Here is a 24371-nt window from a genome sequence, read left to right as displayed (position 1 = left end):
TTTCTTTTAATAGGCTGTTCATTTTTCTACATACCACATATAGTATGCTATGTTCTAAAATGGTATGGTGGAATGTAGAGAATTTTGTTTTGGGGAAATAATAAATTCCTTTGGCTCTGTACAAAAGGCTTTATTCATCCCTCAGGTGCATGATCATTATCTGGGTCTATCTTGGCCTTTCCCTTAATTTAAACAAGAGCCACCTACTGTAAATCACCTTTTTTTTTCATACAGACACATGTGCAACTTGTAGATGTGCAGCCTCTTATATTAAAAACCATACTAAGATTTCAGTTTCTAAAAAAAGTTGTGAAAAAAGTTATGAAGTGTGAAGTAATTAATTCATGAATTAAAATTAACACCCATGCCAATATCAAACAGTTTTTCTTTGCTGCCAGGGTGAAATGCAGCCTAATCTGAGAGAAAAGTATGAATCTTATTGTAATTTCTGGTTAAGTTGTTGAAGCTGCTATGCCAGAACATGATGTATGCCAAAGCATCTTGCTGAAGCATCATGCATGCTTAAGGGCCATGTAGCATTCATTCTCAGCAGCTAAAGACAGATAATTATAAAATGCTTCTTAAAAAGACATCTATTTTGTGCAGGTTGGAAGCTCATCTTCCTTGCACATAAGTTCATTGAATGGTGCCTCTGACTCGGAACCATACTTATGGAAAAAACCCAGTAATTAAGCCTCTTACAAAGGGCTTTTTCATGTACAGTGTTTTACTAAAAATCATAATACACAGATAAGTAATAAACATGCATACAGACTGCTGTATGTCTTTCCTCTCTAGTTCAATCAGTACATTAACCTGAAAAGCTGTGCTAATACTCAATACACCTTTCTTGCAGCCACAGGGATGTTCCTTTTCCAATCCACTTGTGCATTAGCACCTGTGTGAGTGTCTTTCAGTAGGCCCTTGCACTGCTCTCTGCATTTTTGCTTTCCACACCACACCACTATGGACAGTCACTCTAACTCTCCATCTATCCCTTTGTTCTTGGTATTCAGGGGATCCTATGCAGCATGCAGTTGAAGTGAAAATAAAAAATATGTCTCTTCCCTGTTCCTCCTGAGGTAAACACCAACTGACCTGTGACAAAAGGTAGACGTCAGAAGGACAAAATTCGCTGAGCTGAAGTCCATTTGTGCAGTGTGTTAAATACAACTAGGTATCATTGACTTCTCCAAACTTTTCTCAAGGCATTTGTCATTAGCAGCATAGATCCATATTTAATAACTAAGTGTTATTACGGTATTTCTTAAGATATAGAAGATAAGAACTGAAGAAAAGTAGATGTACTGAAGAAAATTATTCACAGCATTGCATTAGGAAAACATTTTGTGTTGTCTCATGTAAAGCAATTTATATATAGTGATGTTACAGTGCAAATTACTGTACAGAGCATTACTACATTATCCAGCCTTGCTTAACATCCCAGGCTCAGAATCAGCTTGGCCACAATATCCTGTAAGAGCTAGTGACTTTGAAATGCTACATATGAGACACCTCAGACAGACCTGCCTTTCAGAAAGGTTAAATCTCTGCCATGAGCACACATTTTAGAGGACTGAAACGGACATCCAAACACTGAGACCCAACAGAGTAGCCTTTTAGAAAACTTTGGCCTTCATGAACACTGATGTAATTCAGGATTAATGCCATCGAATTGAAAAGATTACAATAACAAAAGAGCAATATGAGATTGGATTTAGGTCTCCAAAGTCTAAAAATCTTCAATATATATTTAAAGAGAAATAACTTACTCCAGCATTTGGAAAATGGGACCTATTGAAAAGCATGAAACCTCTAAAATGTTATTTGAATGCCAGAAAAGTAATACTTTAAAAAGCCAAGACAAAAATGCCAAGAGGAACAGAAAGGAGTGAGCCAGAAACACTAACATGTTCATTTCCACCCTGTCCACAAGCTGGGCAAGACCTGCAGCTCCACGGGCATCTCTGGGTATTAACTGAGGACAGTCCCTGCCCTCAGTGACACAGATGTCATCTCACAAAATAAAAATATGGATGTAAACTGGACTTAAAACGTGGTTCCTAACTAGAAAAGATACCAACCCAGAAATATGTGCCTTATGACAATACCTACATTTAGCTGTGACTTTATACCCGCCCAGCGGAGGGTCGTGGCCTTCCACAGCATCAAATCCCGCTGACACCAGGACAATCTCTGGATCAAACTCATTGGCAGCTGGCATAATCACAGTCCTGTACAGTGGAAAAAAACAACCTGTTAAAAGACCTATCTTCATGATCTAAATTACCACAACCTTAAATATCCACAAAATATTTTCTTTTAATTAAACCAGTCTTCATGGTACCTGTGCAAAACCAATCAAAGTCCAAGGTTTTGATTCATTTATTTCTATAGTGACTCTTTTTGTAGAAAAAAAAAAAAAAAGCAGGTACATGTGAAAGCCTCTAATATTACACACACATCTGTGCCTGTTTTATCCTGCTGCCTATAAAAAGCTGCCTCTTCCAGGGAAGTGACTAATGGTTTACAGAGAGCACTCAAAGCCTGAGTGGAAACCCGGACTGCTCCAGTTAGTGCGAACTTGGTGTAAATTTGAACTATAAATTTCTTTTGGGAAAATGTTTGCTTTCCAAACTTTTTTTTTTTTTTTCTTCTTAACATTTTTAAATGTTTGTCGAGGTGGGGGGTGACTCTAGCAAAGGAAAAACATGAAATTCCCTTAATCAAATCCAGACTATGTTGTCAAGCCTTTCCAAGGTCAAGCATAACAGGAATGTGACAACCACAAACTAGTGACAGCAACCCCTGCTGGTGTCAGAAAGATAATTCAGCCCTTCACATTCACAAAGTTTCTACTTTTTTAACCCCTTCCTTGACAAACTTCCATTGGGATATTTTGTCTCCTTGTTTTTGCTCTTCTCCAAACTCAAAGCATTAAAGATGTGTTGAAGGAGAAGATAAAACCCTGCATTCTGGACTCACAAATTCTTCTTTCAGGCTGACTTTCCAAAGTGAAGGTATCCGGATGGATTTTACACTAGTGTGACAAACGTTGAGCCTGTAATGAGTGTGCTAATTCAGGGGGACATCACTAACATTAAAAGACAAATACACAGATGAATGTTCGATTTCAAATATATTGACTCAAAGAAATCCCAGTTGGTCTATGTTGGTCAGAATCTGAAGATTAATTTTGCACATGTGTAATAAATATTACTTGTCTTAGTTCAATATTTATTATTATTTTATCAACTTAGGCCAAAGAGATCATGTTTTTGATGAAAGATAGTTTTCTGTAGGGAAAAAAGCATATTAATAACATTTTAACAGATTTTAGGTTTTTCTTTAGTTTTTGATCTGTGTTTTATTAACTTTATTTTGTTCTGATTTCCTCAAAGGTCATTTTAATATTAGGAAAGTGTTCCTTTTACTTGTTAGTTAGAGAAAAGGAGAATTCAGACTAAGTAAAAAGTTCATGTCAAGGAATACAGCATTTGAATGAATATCATTTTACACCAGAAAAAAAGGATAGAGGAAACTTCATTTTTCTGATGATTTCACTGAAATTGAACCATGAATGTCTGCAGGTAAAGTGATATAATTTGTTAAATACTCCTTTTTTCACGTCATTAGTAGGCCTCCGCTGAAGTATGGATTTCAGAATTGAACATAGCACTTCAAGAAGGACCTAGATCAACTTGAGAGAACAAAAGGAAAAAAAAAAAAATTCTAAAAAGTGTGACCTGAGTGGATAAACATATAGAAATATAATTATTTGATTCATATAACATGAGACTAAATATGATAAAAGTCTACAAATATGTAAGTGGTTGTTGCAAGAGGAAATAACCTGTTCTGCATTTCCACTGTGGACATGAAGTAGTTGGCAGCAGGAAAGCTGTAGTTCAGACACTGAAAAAAGCTTTCTAATAGTAAGGATAGAAAAATAATTTAAATAAAATATATTAAAAAATTGAAGAGTCTCCATCTCTTTGAGTTTTATATAATAGGTAAAACAAATATCCATCAAGCTTGCTGCGGGTTCAAGATGACATGGCCTTGAGGCAGAAGGTCACATAACTTCTTTTCAAGGTCTTTTTCCTATAGTTCCATGATGGATAACTATATAACACACAAAGTACATATACAAATAATTACATTAGATACTACAGTGACTGAACATTTTTGCAGGCTAATCTCCACGAAGTTAGGGAACACTATCAGGAAAAAAGATCTCCCTTGCAACCACATCTTATCTTTCTTATGTACATACCTTCTGATACTCTAATTATATGTTCATTGTCTGAAGCAACAAATACTTCCCAAACTTCCCCACGTCTGCAACACATGTGGTACGGATCCCGATTAGTAATGAGGACTGTGGCTGATATGCAATCTTGATCTGTCCCCATAGCACCATATATCTTACACTGAAAGAAGGAGGGATCCTATGGAGAACCCTCCCTATCTACAGCCACTTGAGCTTTTGCCCTCCTCCTCTCCATTCACACTTCCTCGAATTCAAGTCAGGCTCTGTTTTTTATTTCTTCATGTCAAATAAAGTGGCAGCATCATGAGGTACAGCATAGACAATGCTCAGGAGTCAGAGGATGGAGTGTGTTCGGTGCAGACAGAAACTCTGGAAACGCAAGTTGCTGAGCACTAATAAACCTAACCAGGCTAACACAGAATGAGATTTTTGAGAGTCTTATAGTTTGGAACATTGGGAAAATCTACCACACTTCTACCACATTTCAAGACCTTGCTCAAAAGCGTAAAGATGTCAGCACATTTTTTTATAACTTGAGCAAAACAATGCATATGACCCTTAATCTCATTCTTAGAAGCAGCAAAAATTGTTTAGTCACAGTTTATTCAATTTTTTTTGTCAGATATATATATGTCTGACACGAAAACTGCCAGCCACACTGGGTAACATTAGTAAAATTATTAAACAGTGAAAGTAAGGTCTTTCAACACAAAACACCAGGAATAGCTATTAACACCAGCTTTAACAGTACTGAACAGGAAATAGTACCACATTCATAAATCTCTACAGAAATGATATATAGGAGTCTCAGCATGTCCATGGTCCTGTTACAGCAGCCAAGACTATTTGGTCTATCAATAACTATTTTGTCTTTCAAAAAGATGACAGCTGGAAGTCTCTCAGTTGCAGAGAGGACCATATAGACATCTACACCCTACATATAGACATCAGTTCCTACATCTCTAATCCAGTCTTCCTTTACATTGATCAACAGGCATTTAAGGTTGCTACTCTTCTGAATAACTACCATGAGATCGTTGCTGAGAGAAGAGCAGCTTAATGTCTGAAAAACATCATAGCATTTTGTGTAGGTAGGACCTCTGTAACCTTTGTCTCACCTTGGCAGGAACTCCTTTGTGGCACAAAATGCATGCGTAAATTCCTTCACAAAACTGATAGATACTTTCTTATCTTATAAGTGTTATAAGGAATAATATACATACATTTTAAAATATGGCCTAAATTTCACCAGGACATAAATAAAACCCTTCAGCATTTGCCACCTCTCAGGCTTCAGCACCTTCATTATCCCTGAATAACTGTCTTTAGAAAAATGTTTTGAGGTTAGCAGCTGTAAAGAAAGCCTACACAAAGCACTAGATTTCATCCCTTTTTTACCCAAAAGCACCAAAAGCACACTTCTCCCTCATGAAGTCTTCTCCTATCTCAAGAGACTGAGAACTGTTGGACAGGTAGCTCCTGACTCTTCACTGTCTCTTGGGAGTAGAGAATCATCAGACCTTGTATCTTGCTCCTTTCCCATCTCACACATTCTGGAGGGCATAGCAAGGTGTAAGAAAGGGAAATTATCCATTGACTGTCTCCTCAGGAGCTCCATAACCATAGCACTTCCCTTCTCAATTACCTAAAACTCAATCTTCTGAATCAGATCATAACAGAAAATACGCGCTTTTTTTTTTTTTTCCTTTTTTTTTTTTAAAGCGTACAGCTAGCATTGGTCATGCACTAATAGATATTCATGTTAACTCTCCCCAATTCCTCAGACCAACCCTATACTCAGAAGTCAGGCTGCAGCTGGCAGAATTTGTCGTGCTGCGAAGGGTCAAAACCCTGCTCATCAGAAATCCTTTGCAAGGCTGCATAGGGCAGCCTGCACTCAGACCTAGGTAGGAACAGTTATTATCTTACCCAGAGCAGGAGTCAGAAATATGATTTGGCTTCTGGCCACAGGTTACCAGACAGGTAGGGACTGGGGACTGGCAGGCTGTCAGCTTCCTGCTTGAAGCCAGCTGGGCTGCAGGGTTTATCAGCAATCAGCAGTTAATGCTAGGATCCTTCTCCAACGAAATGAGTAGTTTTTGTCAGAAGAGAAGTTAATTTTATTCTTTCACTATGACTCACACTCTCCTCTACTCCCTTCTCCAAAGAAAATAAAACACATAAAAGAGATATTTATTTTCTGTGATCCTGAATCATATAGAAGCATAAATATTTGGTATACCATATTCACCTAATGATGACAGCAGAGTTACAGGGCCATATTGCCTGTCTGACTGTTTCTTTCTTTTCTCTCCCATTTTCATTAATAAACATGTCAAAGCCTGAAAGCTTGAGCAGCTGGATCACAGGAGTTATTTATCCGTGCTAAACCTTGAAGTGACAATGAAACTGTGTCCTCCAGCTCAAGGTAGTGCAGATTCTCCTTTAAGTCTGATGATACTGGGAACAGAGCATGTGCCTGGGAAGCTGAAAAGATTCGTTTTTGTCCCACTAAGGAGATTTCCCCAAAGTATTAATATGTTCCATTTGGGTATGCTGCTGTTTGCAGAGAAGCCAAGGGATGGCTTCCAGTTGGGTGTAGTCCTAGAGAAAACATCAGGCATGTGATCCTCCCCTCCCCACCAATCTGAACATCAGATGCAAGACATTAAAGAGATTCTACCAAGGGACTCCGGTCCTTTTATTCTTCCATTCTATTTTTGTACATTTAAAGCACATGGTCAGGATGCTCCCAAACATTTGATCTCCCAGAAGAGATTGCAGAGAAGCACCCAACTCAAAAATGACTCTGCAAGTACCATGACACAGAGCTGGAAATCTCGGAAGAAAGTTAAGCTGATGCAAATAGCTACAATTCTTTTGCTGTGTTGGTAATTTGAAAAGGAAACGAGCAGGAATACCAGCCCAGGACAGTAATTTATGTAACCAAGAAAAGAAATCTACACTGTTCTAAAACTGCAGATTGGAATGGCTTAGAAACATAAATTATTTGCTCTTTCTCTAAAATCCTCCAGTGTTTTCATCCAGTAATCTCAAAGTACTTTCAGAACATTAATAAATGGAAAGGCTCATATCTTCAGCTGTTATAAATCAGTATAGCTGTTTCTGATTGCATAGTCCTCTAAAGCAAGCATTTCTTGTACCCACTTCACAGATGAATCAACTAAAACTAAAAGCTGGTAAAAGACTTGCATAAATTACTTAGTTGTCCCTGGAAAAAACTTGAAACAAAATGCAGAAGTCTCTAAGTCCAGCACTTGAACTCGAGAAAACACTGTAAAAGCACTATTATTCATTCAGTTATACCAGACCTGTATTTTGCAAGAAATATGCTCACAATGCATTAGTGCTATTTGAGTGGGGGTTCTGCCACCAAATGGAGACCCAGTCTGTTGCTTGAAGGAATGTAGGTCTGCCTACAGTTTCTCAGTTTCACATCCTGCAGATAGAACATTGTTCCAAACAATCACTATGCTGTTCTACCTTAAAATTACACAAGTATGTTGTTGAATGCACCCTAATAAGAATAGATCAAAAAGTATTTAAAAGATTGTCCTGATAGGTATGTGGAACTTATGGTATCTATTATATTTATGTGTTGTTTGCACATATGCTTTAATGTAACACAATATCAAGTAATGTCTATCCTGACAGAAAGCTACATAACATTTCTGTACAGCTATTGGATAATTTTTTTCTCTCCCAATTAATTGAGATTATACTAGCGTCTTTCACTACAATTTTGGTTTACCTTCATGACATTTCTTTATGCCAGTTCTAGAGTCAGCCCAAGTCCACTAAGGCCAAACCTGAGTACTTTCCCCCAAAACTCCTTGCTGCCTGTCATCTGATCATCATCTTTGTTCTGGACTTATCCCCTAAGATCTGACAAAATTCTGCAGATTTTACCTGTATTAGTTTCTAACTTATATCTTTATATACGTTTTATCTTTATAGCCTCTATTTTTATATCTTTTATTTTATCCTTATAGGTTTTCTTTTTATATCTTTTTAATAATCTTATTTCTTCTCTACTTTTTATAAGCACAGTCAATATTCTTCTCCTTACTTTTATTTTATAGTTACCTTATTTGCTTTCTGGAGATACAAAATATATTTTTCTTTTATTCTTCAAGGGACAAAAGGTATCACATCAATACAAAATCCTCACTACTGTAAATCATGGTAATTTCACTGGGGTTCACACATGGTATTAAATTTAAGCACATGCCAAAGTGTTTAAGGGTTCATGGTCTTCCATGGATGCACCCAAGTTAGTAATTTCAAATGTTACAATTGTAGGAGTATCTAAGTGCCACTGAATGAAAAGTTTTAGAAACACTAACAGCTTTGCATTTTGTTTTGGCTTTTGAAGACATTTTCAGAGCCTAAGGCTATTATTTGTGGGTTCCTTTTAAAATGAATAATTTTTTTGGCATTCTGCATTCAAGTTTCCTGAATCCTATTACAGCTGGAATTGCAACATCTTAAGCGCTCAAAAAGCGTAAGAAATATTGACTAAATATCTGCTGATCCTTCCATTTTTATTACTATTTAGAAAGGTGGTTTCAATGTAATTATAAGGACTGTTCTACATTTGATCTACAGTATGCCTCAAAGTCTCTGAACTAGTACAAAATAACCAAAATATGAAAAAGTTAACAGACAGGAGAAGTATGAGAAAAATATTACTTTGTGGTTTTCAGAATTGACTTAAAAATTAATAGCATATCAAATAAAATCAACAAACTTCTAGAAACATGGGCAAATGCATATACACACATACAATACACATTCACATCCATATTCAGAACTGAGTAAAATTCAAAGTTCAGTGGTATTAGGTAAATGGATTGGCTAAAAACAATGGTGAGTAAGCTTGCTCAAAGCCTGCGGGTCTAACTATCTCTCAAGTGATTATATGTTGAAAGAAGAGGTTACCTCGGAAGGATCAAAAACTTCCAGCTGTCCATATGCAAATATAAAGCCTTCTATGGAAATATAGGCTGAGATAGCACATGCAATAGCAGGATATCTCCTTACAGAACACTTTTACACTGAAAAGGACCGAGCAAAAAATTCTGCACTTTCTCTTAAATGTTCCTCTGTCTTTTTAGAGCTGTGTGGAAGGACTGGCATGATGAAAGAAAAATTTACTATCATTTTACCTTTTGTTTATTTCTCAGATCTCAAATAAAGCTGGCTGGTACCATGCCATCTTGTGCAACATAATTAAAATTTATTTACTAAGTCCCAGATGGTAGCTAAAGGACTGCTGTGGCTTCCGAGAGCTATACAACTGAAGATGATATATGAAGAGGAAACAGAAGTTTAATTTGCAAAGATGTGGCTTAAAATAAAACACAGCATGCCTTAAAATAGCATCACCAACACTGAGAAAGTGAAATACAGTAAATATGGAATCCCACCATTTTAAGTCAATTATTTTTCTATCAAAGCCATTCTAACACGTATGGGAAATGGTACTGACACATGCATGTATGCTGCCAAATTTTACCCTCAAGTATTATTTAAGATAGCATTTAGCTTTCATGGTGTAAAATGTTCCTATCAGAAAAATTAATTTGGTGCTCATTCTTTGATATTACTTTATTGGGGGTGGGGGGTGGGGGGGGAAGTAAATCTTTAGAAGGTTTTCTGCCATAAATATAATAATCACATTTGGGGGTATTTTAATTTTTCTGTTTTAATATTTGCATGACATCTTACAAAACATATTACTTTTCTATCAAGCCCGAATACACTATAGTATTTTCTATAAAAAAATAACTATCATTTTGCCTTTCTACTAAGTAATTTCTTTCAACAGCATTTTATCGTAACTCAGTGGATTTGGCCTAAAATGTTAACATAATAAACCAATACTACTAAAATAGTCCACTGCTCCCAGTAAAGCTTATTACACAGTAGTAGGATTGCTCCTAAGAAGACAAAAGTAAGCGTTATAATATCAGAAATAGTTAAATACAGGGATGAAAACTCGCCACAATGTTTTGTATTTACAGAGTTCAGAAAATGAATGATAACATGGTGTGATCTCTGAGGAACTTCATATATCTATGAAAAAGCATATTATTTTGAGACTATTTTACATTTCAGTGTATTTTTAGAGTACTTGACACTTTTAAAATTACTTAGCAATCTACAAACAGTGTAAGATAAAGGAGAGGATAGTACCTATTTTACTTACACTCCACAGGAATGGTGGAATTGGGAAAAAGAAGGAAATTGTAGTGTTCTGAATAAATTAAAAAGAGGTCTTTGGAGTATGATGATCATCTCTAGGTCCAAAATCTACCCTTCTCCTTTCCAAAAAATCTTTAGAAAAGCTTTCCAGTTTGGGCATATAGCATACAGTTTGACAAAGAGCAGGAATGAGGAAAACATGCTACCTAAAATTTACTGACATTAAAAAATTATTATTTACTGACATACTGATTGTATGACAACTCAGTTTGCAATGTTAACAATTTGATTATGTCACCAAGGAAGTGATTACTAGAGAAGTTTAAAGTAGTTTTCAATTCTTTCAAAAGTGAGATGTGGGGAAGAATGGAGGGTAAATCTTGTTAAGAAATGCTGGGGGATATGAACTGGAGGAGTTGCATTTTTCATGGGAGCAATAGGTTGAGTGGATAAAAGATACAGAAATACCTTGGAAAAAATACTTTTACCACAAAATTTGCTAAATTTCTGAAAAGCGCATTTGCCCAGAAGGTTTTTTTTCTTTCCTTTTAAAAGAAAAGAAAACAAACATTTTCTAGAAATTAAATTATTCATCAAGGTCACGGCCATTTGCAAAAGCATAATTTTTCACATGCTGTATTCATCAACATGGTTGTGAATGCAAAGTACATGAAGTTGTCTTTATTTTGTTCTCAGAGGTCTCTACATATTCTATCTTGCAAATGCTTTCTTGCTTTGTCTTATATTTCCTTTCATATACTCATAACTAGTTTTAAAGGTATTTTCTGTGTGTGTGGTTTTCTGGCTTATCATGAAACAGAAATTTCACAAGTTTCTGGATAGCCACTATTACTTTCTTATATTCCTTTGAAGTAACGCTATTCAGAAAATTGCTCATATGGCTAATCTTGTTTTTCAGCTCTTATAAGGTATTCTTCCAGAGGAAAGATACAGACATATACCACTTCCTCTTGTTTTATTGCTGAGGAACAACATATACCAGTAGAAAAAGAACATATGGGCATTTTACACCCAAACCAAATTAACCAAGAGGAAGTGTCTCTGATCTCAAGCAGGAAGATACTGATGCTACAGGCAGCAACAGTATCCAACACTTCTGTATTAGTAAATACAGACCTATTTGTCTGATGCTTGGCAGAGCTTTGTCATTGGAATTGGGGCCACTTTAGACCACCCCATTACTCTAGCGTGTATTTAAGCAGATCAGCTGTGCTTCATTCTGATAACCAAAAGTACAGCATCCTTCATATAACAAGGGTTTATACAGTACAGAAACATCAAATCTTCTCACTTCACCTAAATTGAATGCCACTTAATGAACTCCATAGTGATATAATTTCAGCGGGGGTTTAGAGGAAATTTTTGCAGATAATGTAAGGTAACCCAGAAAAACACTTTTCAATTCCTTCCCTTCCCAACGCCCTGGCAAAATTCTCAGAGAGAAAGAGAGAAGATATCTGTGGGACTAAAGCACACTAAAGCACTAATCCCTAGGTACCACATAGGGCTAGAAACTACAAGTTTTTTCTGGTGCAGTTTCAGCTACTGTTTGGTTAGAAATGTGATCTGATATTGGCTCTGGGTAGTTTGGAAAAATCCTGTCTCTTTTTATATTATCCTACCACCTCTTTTCCCTTAGACTCACTTTGCTCAACAAAACAGAGGAAATATGATAGACTCCAAAGACAGAGAAAATTGGATGTCAACACTTACAAGTTAACTGAATTGAATGCGACTAGAAGGACTCAACTCACGAGGAAAAGTACCATACTTGTTCAAGGAGTAACACCAGGTAGGCTAATGTTCTAAAATATGGAACACTCCCCTGCAAGTGAGCTACATCTACAACTCAAAGAGTGAAGTCAAGGAAAGGATTGGAGGAAACTAAGGCTTAGGGAAATATGAAGACAAATATGACATGTTGAGGACAATGGGAATTTTGTTTCTGATTTCAGTAGTATGAAAAATATAGGGTTGTATACCTGAAATTCAAAGGGAAGCATTTTCACACAGGAGAGAACTTTAAATATTAAGGAACCAGTGTCACAAATAGGAAGTTTAATAAAATATGGAAGTAGTAAAGTAATTTTCATTAACACAATATCTGAAACAAAACCCAAGGTGGTCAGGAGATACTATATCAGCTTCAGATAAACTTATATAATAGAAAAAAGGATATATATTCCCATTCACAGACACAATGAGGGAAACAAAAGTTTTTTCTTAAACACATCTGGAAGGAGAAGAAAAGGAAAAACAAAGAGACCCGAAAAATAAGGATTGAAGACAACACTGCAAAATTCAGGAATAACATGACTCTTGCATAATTGTTTCACAGCTTGCTGCTTTTTTTTTTTTTTTTTTTTTTAACAAGGAAGGAATAGTGAACAGCAAACACTTGAAATCTCAGCCCAAGAAACAAAGATGCAGAAATACTGCAATGTGATTTAATATTTTACTTAAGCTTCCACTGGCTTCATGGAGCCAACATTTCTCCTAATAGATTTTTTGTGACGTCTGCAAAAGAACTGTAGAAAGTCTTGTGGTCCTAGATCAATCATAACTCTTTCAGTGGTGCACATGGAAGAAGCCTTTTATTTGTGCCAGGCATTTTACAGCAGAAAGGCAATTCCAGTCACCCCAAGAGAGTCATACTGATACAATGCTAATCCATTTGCCAATACAATCACTTGCACCAACTCTTCATGTTGCCGGGACCCCTGAAGAAGGTCAGAGGAAAAATGAAGGTGAATTTTTGGATTTAACTGAATAGCATCTAAAAATTACATTTTGATGTTTCTGAATTTGCCTTTCCCCCATGAACTTATGTCTCTGCACTTCTGTTACAAAACCGAACTGCTCACACTTCTTTTAATCATTTTTGGATCCTATTTGAAGTGATAAATTGGATAGTCTCTGCAACAGCATGAAACAAAAAAGACTTTTTCTACCATATGTTACAGTAATAAAAGAGAAAGCTGTTTCCCATTATTGGCTGGTCCATCCTCATGTAGTCAGTTGCCTTGGAAACTGAGATTGATTATAATTTCAAGAAAATGTAAGAATGAACTGAATCACACAGTTCCTTTTTCAAAGTCTGTCTCAATTTACAACGTTAAAGCTAGCAACAAAAACATCCCTAAGCATGATTTCCACTTCTAGCTTTATTTTTGTTGCACTTACCTATCAGACTGACAGTCAAAATAATATAATGAATTAGATCGGAAAGATCAGTAAAATAACTGCAAAGTTTCAGAAAACATTGTAAGAAAAGTAAGTCAAATGTACATTCAAATCAACTTCATTATAAAAAAAAAAAAAAGTTGTTCTTCCAGATTTGATATCTAAGTATCATGTAATTCAAATTCGTCACTCTGTCCAAAACCAAGAACTTTTACTGAAGCCAAAATATCTTTGATAAAACTTTCATTTTCCAAGTATTTCACAGACCCCTTCAGGAGTTCACAATCATTTGTCTCCTAAAAATTGGAATAATCTTTAGTATGCTTACTGAAAACAAGTTACCATTTATTTATTAAATACTTTTGTCATTTTTAATTCCTTACTTAAAATTGACAACAGAGCCTGTAAACTGTACAAAGGACTAGTTCAAAAGCAACACTTCTCATGCTGCTATCTTTGGGTTACGAACAGTCCCAAAAACTCTGCAAAGACCTTTTTTCTGTGAGTTCTACAATTCCAGTTGACAACCTATATTTAAAAACAAGGAATTTTACACCAGCTGAGAAATTTGGCACATCTTTCTATCTACTCTTCATTAAAATTACTCTTCCAACATAAAATTGCCAAACCTGTCATAGGGAGTTGTTCAATTACAGTGAACAGGAGGAAGATTTTATCATTGCTAATACATGGGAGGTGAGCCAACAGATTTTTAAATTGTGGCCCATTGAAGAAAGGTTAGAAGACTCTTGGCACCTAAGCGAAAAGAATTTGTCAGCCCTTCAGTATGAACAGCTAAGGAAAAAATTACTTATTAAAATCTGTAATCTTTGTTTTGTTTTTCTGTAAAATAGTTCAGTCTTTGGAAGAAAAAACAGAACCCTAAGTTAGTATAATGGTAAGGATAAATACAGAAGGGCTATATACATAATCATCTAAGCTGATTTTGATTTTGAAGTCCTCATTTCAACATCTGAATTTTGTGAATTCATAACATTAATCAAATAATATAGAATATTTTTTTTCTCACTTATTGGACAATTCATGTCTTTCTCTTTTTTATCCAGCTCTGCACACTTGATGGACATTGTTAATCCAGTAGTTTGCAATTATTTTTCTTATTTAGTGCCAAATAAGTGATTTGTATTTTTTATATTATTTACCCAGTATAGCTTTAAAAATATATTGCAGTAGCATGAATATAATTTTAAATTTCATGTCATTGCCTTTAAATAGTTAATAGATTCTTTATTTTATTTTATACCTTGAATTCTAGTAAAAATTTAAATTTTTAATCTTGACATTTAATTCCAGTCTCAAATAGCAATTGGTGCCTTGAAACTGGGAATCCTGGCAACCCATCAAGTGGAAACCCCCAGTCAGGAAGGAAGTAGTTATCTCTGAAGAGACTTGACGGTGGAACGAGAACTGGTAGAGTCTTGCTTGCTATGACACAAAGCAAGCCAGCTTTCCCACTACCTCGTTGCACTGCTTTCTCCACCAAAAAATGATAGAGATTAAGAGTATCAGAGCAAAGAGTACTTAAAAATAAGATGATCCTGCCAAGGCTGATATTTTCATCTTCCCTCTGGCTCTGCTCCATTCTCTTTAAATTCCATTGAATCACCAAAGGAGAACACTGGCCTGATCATGGAAAAAAATAATAACAAAAAAATCAGTGACTAAACCAACAAATGAGAAGTACTCTAGTTTGTAATCTAGGAAGAACTCCTTTTAACTGGATTGCTAACTATTGGTGGATACTACTCAAAAATGGCTTAAAGAACCTGCTGCAGTTGTAGAATACTCAGTATTTCTATAATTCATGCAGATGCCATACATATAGAAAACATTTACAATTGAAAAAGGCGTATGTTGTTTCAACAGCTACAGGGTACACATGCATCTTATAATTTGGCTCTGTTTCTAATTGCAAGTGAAGCCAAATCCTGATACACATTTCCTTCAGACTTGTGCTCTCTTTAACAGTTCCTATATTCTCCTTCCATAAGTTAAAAAATTAAATTAGATATTTTTTTTAAAATTCATAATGCCATATAAATGTAAATAATAATTTATTATTAAGGGAATGAAGATTATCATTAGACCAGGCTAATGTGAGGAAAATGGTGTTCTAGGATATATGTTAAAAAACATGGGTTTTGCTTTATTTTGTTACCCATGCATTCAGTTTTAGGCTCTGTACAGCTTTAAAAGGAAGTATATATTAGCAAAAAATAGGCCTCAAGGGGTTTGAAGTTTGGTTCATATAAATATGTAAATTTTCCGATGTTTATTTCAATCTTATCTATGCAAGGTCATCAATACTATCAGAATATCCTGCTGTAGAAACTCTGTTTCTAATTCCAGGATGAAAAGATTCACAATGTTTTGCCTTAACCTTTTAAAAATCCTGTTAAAGATTTGTTTTATTCTGAAGCTGGACTGAGGGTATAAGTTTCTTTTTTTATTTTATCCAGACTAGTTCTACCATGTCTTGTGTAAATCATTATAGTCTTGTCTCTCTCACTTCATTGGCTTTTTGTCTTCCATCTGTTTTCTCTCATCTTTTCCTCTACTCTGTCTCATCTACATTTTCCTTATACTCTGTTTTCTCTCATCTGCTTGCTCATTACTATTAGTCCAGACCTGTGTTTTCTCCTTTACTTCCCAATTATCTCACAGAGGTGGGGAATGCATAAGACCTGAGAGCTCCATCCTGAGAGATGCTGACCACTTTAACTTCTTTTTTTGACCCGTAAACTTTAACTTATTTTATTTATTTTTTAAGAAAGTCCCGGATGTCTTCACTGACCTAAGCATGCTATTTCTATGCATGTTGTCTAAGGCACATTGTGTTCATATTCCTGTAAGCACTAACTTCATGACCCATTTGTACTTTTCATAGAGAAGTGTAACTCCCTAGTGTGCTACCTGCAGACAGGTTAGCACAATATCATGGTATGTACTTTATTAATCTCTGAAGGGAAGTTGTAAATATTTTATTGTTGCAGGTTATTGTACCTGTTGAGGAACATTCAGGAGTGTGTTCATTTTATTGTCAATGCAATTAATTTAGTGATGATGCTGTAATACAAACAAAAAATGTCAGTATGTCAAATTTTTTAGAAAAATAAATATATGCATTTAAAGATTGTTAGGATCAGGACCCAAATATATACATTATTCTATCACTGAAAATGGCTTAACATGCAGGCTTAGAGCTCTACAGATACCTTCACAGGACATCACAGATGTCATAACTCCCTATTCTAAAGCTGTAACCCAGCCATTGATGATTGGTGTGAGCATCAATCCTTATATTGAATTCAGTCAGAAACTTCCAGCTTGAAACTATTTATTTTCTTTCTTAATAAAGAAAAACTCTTCACAAATGTCCAAAACTGTACAGTAAAGTATTACCTTCTAGAAGTGTGCATACGATCTCACTCTTGGGGCCTTCACTAGTTCTCATGTTTGTGCATTTGTGCACTTGTGGTCTTTCCAGTGCAGTCCCCTGTGACAGAAGTCTGGAGATGCAATGCCAAAGGCACTTAGAAAAGGTCATCGCTTCAGCATAAGGTAGGGTGAACTGATGCGTAATTCACAGAATTACCCATACATTTCTGTGTCTTAGGCTTGGGAACACTGGCTGGACACTGAACTATCAGCTTCAGTGAAGTCCAGCTGTGCTATGTGTCCCTTTTCCTTGGGACAGTTCCCATTTACAGTAAAAGGCACATCCTCCAACACCCCTGAAGTGGGAAAGCCTTATTTATCTTCTGGGACTTATCACCTCTGCCCTCGTGCCATCAGAGTTTCTGTATCAGTCAAAGATTTCATTCCTCAAACTCCACGCTTCTCATGCTGTTCAAGGGAGTATTTTCAAGCACTCCCTCTAAGAGGGACAAATAGTAAGGTTCTTGCTCTTCCTCGTGTCAGCAGAGGAGGAAAATCACTACAAATTAGTGCCCTGCTGTGGAGGAAATGTCTGGAAACTCCAGAGACTTCTACAACTTTCCAGAGGTTACAAATGAGGTTTAGAGAGGTAGTTTGCATGTTGCCTTAATTACAGAGTCCTTATTTCTTTTCCATGATTGTGAGAACTGAAAATTTTAAAATAAAGTCTGGAGAAAGGATTGTCTCTGTTGACAGCACTGTCCTCCAATGAATGGCAAAAGGCAAGTGACAGAAGATGGCCAATTTGGATTTTATCACATAAAAGTATCAGTGTTACTCCATGTCAATCCACACTCCATGACATATCATACTCATTTCTTAAAGGCTATGCAAATTTTTAAAGCTGAGGTGCTAACATGGAGCCTTGTCAGAGTAAGGGTTGTTACTGAAGGAGGTAACCAGTCTTTCACACTTTCAGAGAGGCTCTATTCTGAAAGCTGGCATCTGCGCCACAAGCAAACAAGTATTTATCTCTCAATGAAATGCTGGAGTCATGAACCTGAGTGATTTGAAGCTGCTCTATTTATAAGCAGATATTTGAGACAGCATTTTTGGAAGGCAGCCACTGGAGTGTACTGTATTACAGAATAAATCACACTGAAAAGATGGTCCTTGTCAAGTTGGAGATACTTTTAAAAACCATCAATTACAGAAACCATCACATTTATGTGACTTTCTACCTTTGTTAGTGGCACAAGCTTATTTCATACACACTGTAAGATCCCAGATGAGTTCCCCTTAGATTTCACACAGATCGCAATACCACAAGCTCTTAAATCTAGTGGAGAGGTCTCATTTTTTATAGTACAGTGAAGTACAATTAAAGCATGATCTTCCTCTTGACAGGTCTGAAATGATCTCCACCTCAGCTCCTTAGGGAGTGTGTTGAAATTTAGCCATTTTAAAGATCTCTAGCCAATGTTTCAGCTGCTCTGAACTCCTATAAATATTATCAGCTGAAAATTTCTGGAAAGGGTCACTGTTGAGAGGTAGTCCCTTCAGGAGTATACAGTACAACCTGACTAAAATACAACCTCATCCCAGGTTATTGTTCTCATGTATTTTGGTCTAAATGCAGCCAACGATATTGGCTATGGAAGGTGCAGTACAAGGATATAACAAAAAGTGTACAACCAAAGTGGCAAACCTCCCTCTTACTTCATCAACAAACTGAAGTGGATAACTTGCCTAGGGATATGACTACAATACTCACTACAGCAAGATGTAAAGCTTTAAAATAAGTCAGTGGATACTGAAAAACTTTTGCCAGGGGAACTTGGATTTGTACAGGCTATTTCATATTGCTAAGAAAATGTAATATATCTCAGCACAGTATATTAGAACATTTAAAGTTTCTTCCAGCCTGAAAGATTAGTTTGGAGACAGACACAAACTACTTACAGAGTGCGCGTTTATGTTCTGACACTGTGCAGTAAGCACAAAATCAATTACCATGGGTGGTTCATGAGAATTCTTCAGACATTTCACAGGTATCTTAAAGCTGGATTGAAAATGTCTACACTTTCTTTACAGGTATAGAAGTACAGTCATACTCTGAGACATTGGCTTAGAACAATATCCCTAACCATATATGGATGTAATCAGTTAACGGAACTTTTGCAGAAGTATGTAAATAACCACTACTTAGAACAGAGATGAATTTAACCAGGAATGGCATCCAAATCCACATACAGGCATCTAACTGCATAGTGTATGAGAGCTGAGGGTCTAAACTGTCATTATATTTCACGGAGACAGAAGATTCAGTTCAGTTACCTACATGAAGACATCCAGTGGCTTTTGGGATGCAGGGGGACCAGTCCTGGCCATCTGATGACTCTCCAGAAGGGCACAATCTCCCAGAGATCCTGTGTTACAGCTGTCAGCCACAGCAGTAAACCTCAGCTCCTCCAGTGTATCTCATGTGGCACTGGACTAATGTTTTTGAGAAATGAATCAAGGTCCTAGCAGTGAAATCTAGAAAGTTATTCAAACAACCAGTGTGTATCCCTGCTTGAGGGTGAGTCACGCAGCAGTCTTGATTCAGTTGACTGTATCGCCCAGAGCTCCACAATGGGAAAGTAAACACCTTGCTCAACATGCAGATGCCTGCATTGCAGGGACATGGCTGGATTTCTGAATTTGACCCTGAATTCATCTCTGTTTGTATGCTACTTTTAACCATAACCTAGTGTGCAATAGGAAGCCAAAAATCACAACTTCTTCAATATTATTGAATCAGTCCAGCTAAAAGTTCTAGCAGAGAAACCATTCTAGGAAGCCTTCCATTAAGGCTATTCTCCATCTAGTTTTAAGGTACTGGGGCAAAGAAGGTCTCCTGGGTAGAGAGCAGAGGAACTCAAGCTTCTTTTTCCAAGTATAAAGTCATCTCTCTTCATGTTCAAAGCAGAAAGGACATAAGGAAGTGAATCACATCTGTATAATCACATTTTTCAACTCAGATCTGAAAACATATGGCTGCTTTCCACATTTTCCTTTAGGGTACTAATACAAATTGTTTCTACACAGCAGGCTGAACCTTCTGCTTCCTCTCAACGACTTGTACATTGATGCTTTTTCAGGGAAAAAATCATAGTCTGATCTGGGCAGCTAATACTGTTATAATAACTTCTAATAATAATTACCTAGATTTTACTCAGAATAATAGTATTCATAAGCAGCACGGGCAATTCAGGACTTAGCACTTTGTTAATTCCACAATCCTTACACAAGCTAATATGTCACAAATAGTATGGAGCTGCAGTTACACAATAGTTTCCATTAAATAAAAAATTACTTGTTTTTTAACTTAAAATATGTCACAACTTAGTCCATTCTTTGAAGACATCTAGGAATGATTGACTGGAAATTCGAAGTAATGCTTCATGTTACTGGTAGAATAGATTTTCACTTCTGCTAAAAACATTTTAAGCACAATAATAAATAGAATACAATGGGAAGTATGTCAATTTTCAAAGAAACATTGAATTTGTATGTATTTTCCTATGTTTTATTACAGTACTATCAATCACTGTAGTTATTTTGGAATACTGTACATATGAATTAAATTAAAGCAACAGAGCTATTAGGAGAAAATATGCAACTAAAAGCACTCCCTGTTTTTTCTTAATCCTAAATTTGACCTTGTTAACAAGCAGGTGCAAGACTTCACACTACAACCAAGAACAATAAAGAAGCATGCTGTCCCCATTTTTCCTCTAATTGTTCTTTTCTCCAAATTGTATTAGCTCCCATTTGTTTTATGCGATATTCATCATTATTCCATTTTATTCTTTTCAAGTTTATTGTAGTCATGGAAATAAGAGTACAGTCCTTTGATCTCCCACATCACACAAAAGTAATCTATGAGAATATAGCATATGCTGTGACATGAGAAATGTATCCCAGTTGAATTCCTCAGTCAAAAGTATTACATACCTATGGCATCCTCTGTGAGAGTTCTCTGAAGTGAATTATTCCCACTGTTGTTCCTGAGTACAGCAATGAAAAGTCACAGCCAAAAAACCACATGTATATACCTTAGGTACGTAATGTCCTTATTAACTCTTTCTCTATTCTTTACCAGGGTAAAGGATGCCTGAAAGCAATCTGTAATTATATAAACAGGTGAAGCATCCAGCATCCAATTAAATGTTCTTTATGGAATTTATCTTCTAGTTACCCTCTTGTTATCAAAAAGTGTAAGAAAACATGTAATGAACAACAGAATGAAGTACTGCCAAAACATATGTTGTGGTTGTTGCATCTAAAAGTGACTTACTAAGAACAAGTGGTTCAATTTACCTCTTTACACCTTCTAAAATGATACAAAGCAATAATAATGAAAAGCAGAATCAAAATCTACCTTCAAATTTTAACAGTAAGGCAGATGGATTTTCTACCTGAAAATTTTAACAGGAGAGCAGACAGATACATAGAAAGATGACATCTAATGGTCTTTTTTTTAGATCTGTCATTTTAAAGATGCACGAATTTCACCGAATTAGTGAAAGTAATGAAACCCAACATTTATTCCTGGCTCAGCCAGTGATTTGCTGTGTGGTCTCTGTAGTGTTTTGAAAATACACAACACCATTACATCAGATAATAGCTACTTTACGGATATTTTTGTTAGACTTCCTTTTATTAAATTGCAGATTTACAAGAAATTCTAAGGTGGAAATTATGAAATTGTGTAGCCCTCAGCTTCCCACTTTTTAGTAATAAGCTTTGTTCTATCTTAAAAACATTGTTGGAAACCTTGGAAATAAGTGATTTAAGCATCCAGGGAATTTTTTTCCTGCAATAAAATGCTTCTTCAGTCACTATCCCCTGCTTGACTTACACCACCCACCTAAGCTTATATAAAGTTTGTAGACAGATGTGCAAAGGTCAAATTAAATCAGCAGTAGATTTTATAATACTATTCCTTCTGTTGAAGAGATAATTAGGCATATGTGCAAGGTATGAATTAATCATTAATAGATTATATAATCTCAGTTCTCCTAGTCAATAAATCTTTTCCAATATACTACAATATTATTATAACATCATATATGCTCCTCTAAATCACATTAGCCTCTACAAAATGTGTATGTAGCTGAAAGTACAGTTAGACAAGGATTATGATTTACAACATTAACAGCCCAAACTACTTCTTAGGAAACATGGTATCAAAAAGGAAGTTTGTATCAAGTTATTTAGTTATAAAAAAAAGAAGAGCAAACAAAATCTTCCATTTAATAAAGAGCAGAACATCTGCCCATCTGGAAATACTGCTTATAGGAACTCTCACGCTATGACACCTACACTGGTATTTTCTCACAAAACAACCTTTTGTATTAGAAGGGAAATGACTGTTTTCTGATAATTGTTATGAATTATGATGATTTGAAACGAGATTTCTCGGATCAGGGAGAGATTCATTAGTGTTAATAAAATACACGTCAAAATATAACCAGCTTCCTGTGATGCTGGCTATGAGTTTAACAGGTTAAAATTTCACAAAACGTTGATAATAATATTAAAACCTGCTGCCTCTCTTTAAAGCATATAACCAATTTGACATTCTACTAACATAAAACATGTTAAAATGACAGGCCATATGAAAGGGAAGAAAACCAAGAAGCCTTCAGGTTTCTTAAATAGGAGTCCTGTGTGACAAAAAATCTTCAGCTATACATACATAAAATTTGCATTATAGCATATATATTTTTTATAAAATAACATAAGGTAGAACTATATCAAATTACAGAATCTTTCTTTGTGAAAGAGTGTTGCCTTAAGGAAAGGGCTGAATACTCTGCAGAATGTATCTTTGTGACATTTCTGATTTTTATGAAGGAATCCAAGACATTTTCAAGCTTTTAAGAAAAATAAAAATATTAGCCCTAAGAAAAAAACACACAAAGGAAATAAAAAATAAAATAAAATGCTCACAGAATAGACAGCAACGGAACTGATTTTTCAGTCCTTTCTAATTTGCCTCCCGAGCCCATGGAAAAAATGTTTGTGTATCTTGATCTGAATTTCACAGTTTCGGTCCCACTAGAAAGTAATATTCATCAATATTTCTTTTATTATGTGCTAGTGTTGGTAATATGGGATCTGGCCCAAACTGGCCAATATTATACACTTTCATTAGTCTCGGGAGGCCCAATCCTGTGAATTTAAATGCACATGTGTAACTTCACTCAGGCTAGTAGCCTGATTGACTTAATAGTGAGTTAACATGTAAATATATTCAGCCACATGTCTAAGCATTTGCAGGATCTGTCCCAGGTTTCCTGACAGCAGTCTTCCCAGGGACCTCGGTGGCCCCAGTCACTGGATCCTGAGGCCTGAGAGATGTCTCCCCTGCTATATAGAGTGTCTAGATCTGAAAACCCATTCATGCACACAGGTTCAGCTTCTTTTTTTTCCAGCAGCACCACCAGCTGGAGCAGCTAAAGAGATTAGGACCAAACTCTGAAAGTAATTATCCTGAAGAGAATAACTCACAGCTAACATTTCTAAAATACCTCAATTGTTGCTTGCCCTTACAGTATTTCACAGGAGCCTTTCTGGTTTTGGAGAGCACATTACAAGTTACCCTCAAGATATCAGGCTGGCTGTAAGGAGTCAGTTCTGTAGGGTGTCAGGTCTGCAAACACACCATAGGGGTTTCCTCACTTATTCCCACTTCAAAGAAGCATTAAGAACAATTTCTCTTTATTACAGATTTTAACTAGATTTCTTTCCCCTGTGATGATTAATTAGGCGTTTGTTACAATTTGCCTTCTTTCCACCTCTAAGAATAAATGTCCCCTTCTGCTAATCAGACACAAACAAAATGTTTTGAAAAGTAATCACTTGCTAAAAAAAAAAAATGGAAATTGGGCTTCTGTGTTGTGAGGAATGTACACACATAGCACAGTGAAATTTAACACGGGTAAATGATCTGACTACCTCAAAGTGAAGTTTTTGCCTTCCTACAGTGGCCTTTCACCCTGCCCTTTCCTCCAATCTGAGGAGAGCTGATGTTGATGGAACATATAATGGCTCCTTTCCTGTGTAGTAAAGTCAGCAATAAAGCTCAGTAATTAAGGTGACCGGGGAGGCCCAGCCCAGCAGGCTAGTGGTGTGGCGAACACTTTCAGAACTTCAAACAATATCAAAGTCACTGAAAAACGGGCCTAGTTCAGGACTGGTTTGAATTAAGCCTCAC

General features: G+C 36.1%; 1 protein-coding gene across 17 annotated transcripts in view; it reads right to left on the bottom strand.

Annotated features, from left to right (window-relative positions):
* HDAC9 (histone deacetylase 9) overlaps nt 1-24371 on the bottom strand; it is a 489493-nt gene that overhangs the window by 57984 nt on the left and 407138 nt on the right. For 16 of the 17 annotated variants that reach the window (XM_074900381.1, XM_074900380.1, XM_074900387.1 and 13 more), the window contains one exon: nt 2116-2234. In XM_074900381.1, coding sequence (XP_074756482.1) covers nt 2116-2234 — 119 coding nt within the window. Of the gene's footprint in view, nt 1-2115; nt 2235-24371 lie in introns of those variants that run through there. The other variant, XR_012633220.1, reaches the window with a different exon arrangement.

Source organism: Athene noctua, chromosome 2, assembly GCF_965140245.1.
Source record: "Athene noctua chromosome 2, bAthNoc1.hap1.1, whole genome shotgun sequence".
In the NCBI taxonomy this organism is placed as follows: Eukaryota; Metazoa; Chordata; class Aves; order Strigiformes; family Strigidae; genus Athene; species Athene noctua.
Note: the sequence above shows the minus strand (reverse complement) of the source record. Positions and strands in the feature narration are given on the sequence as shown.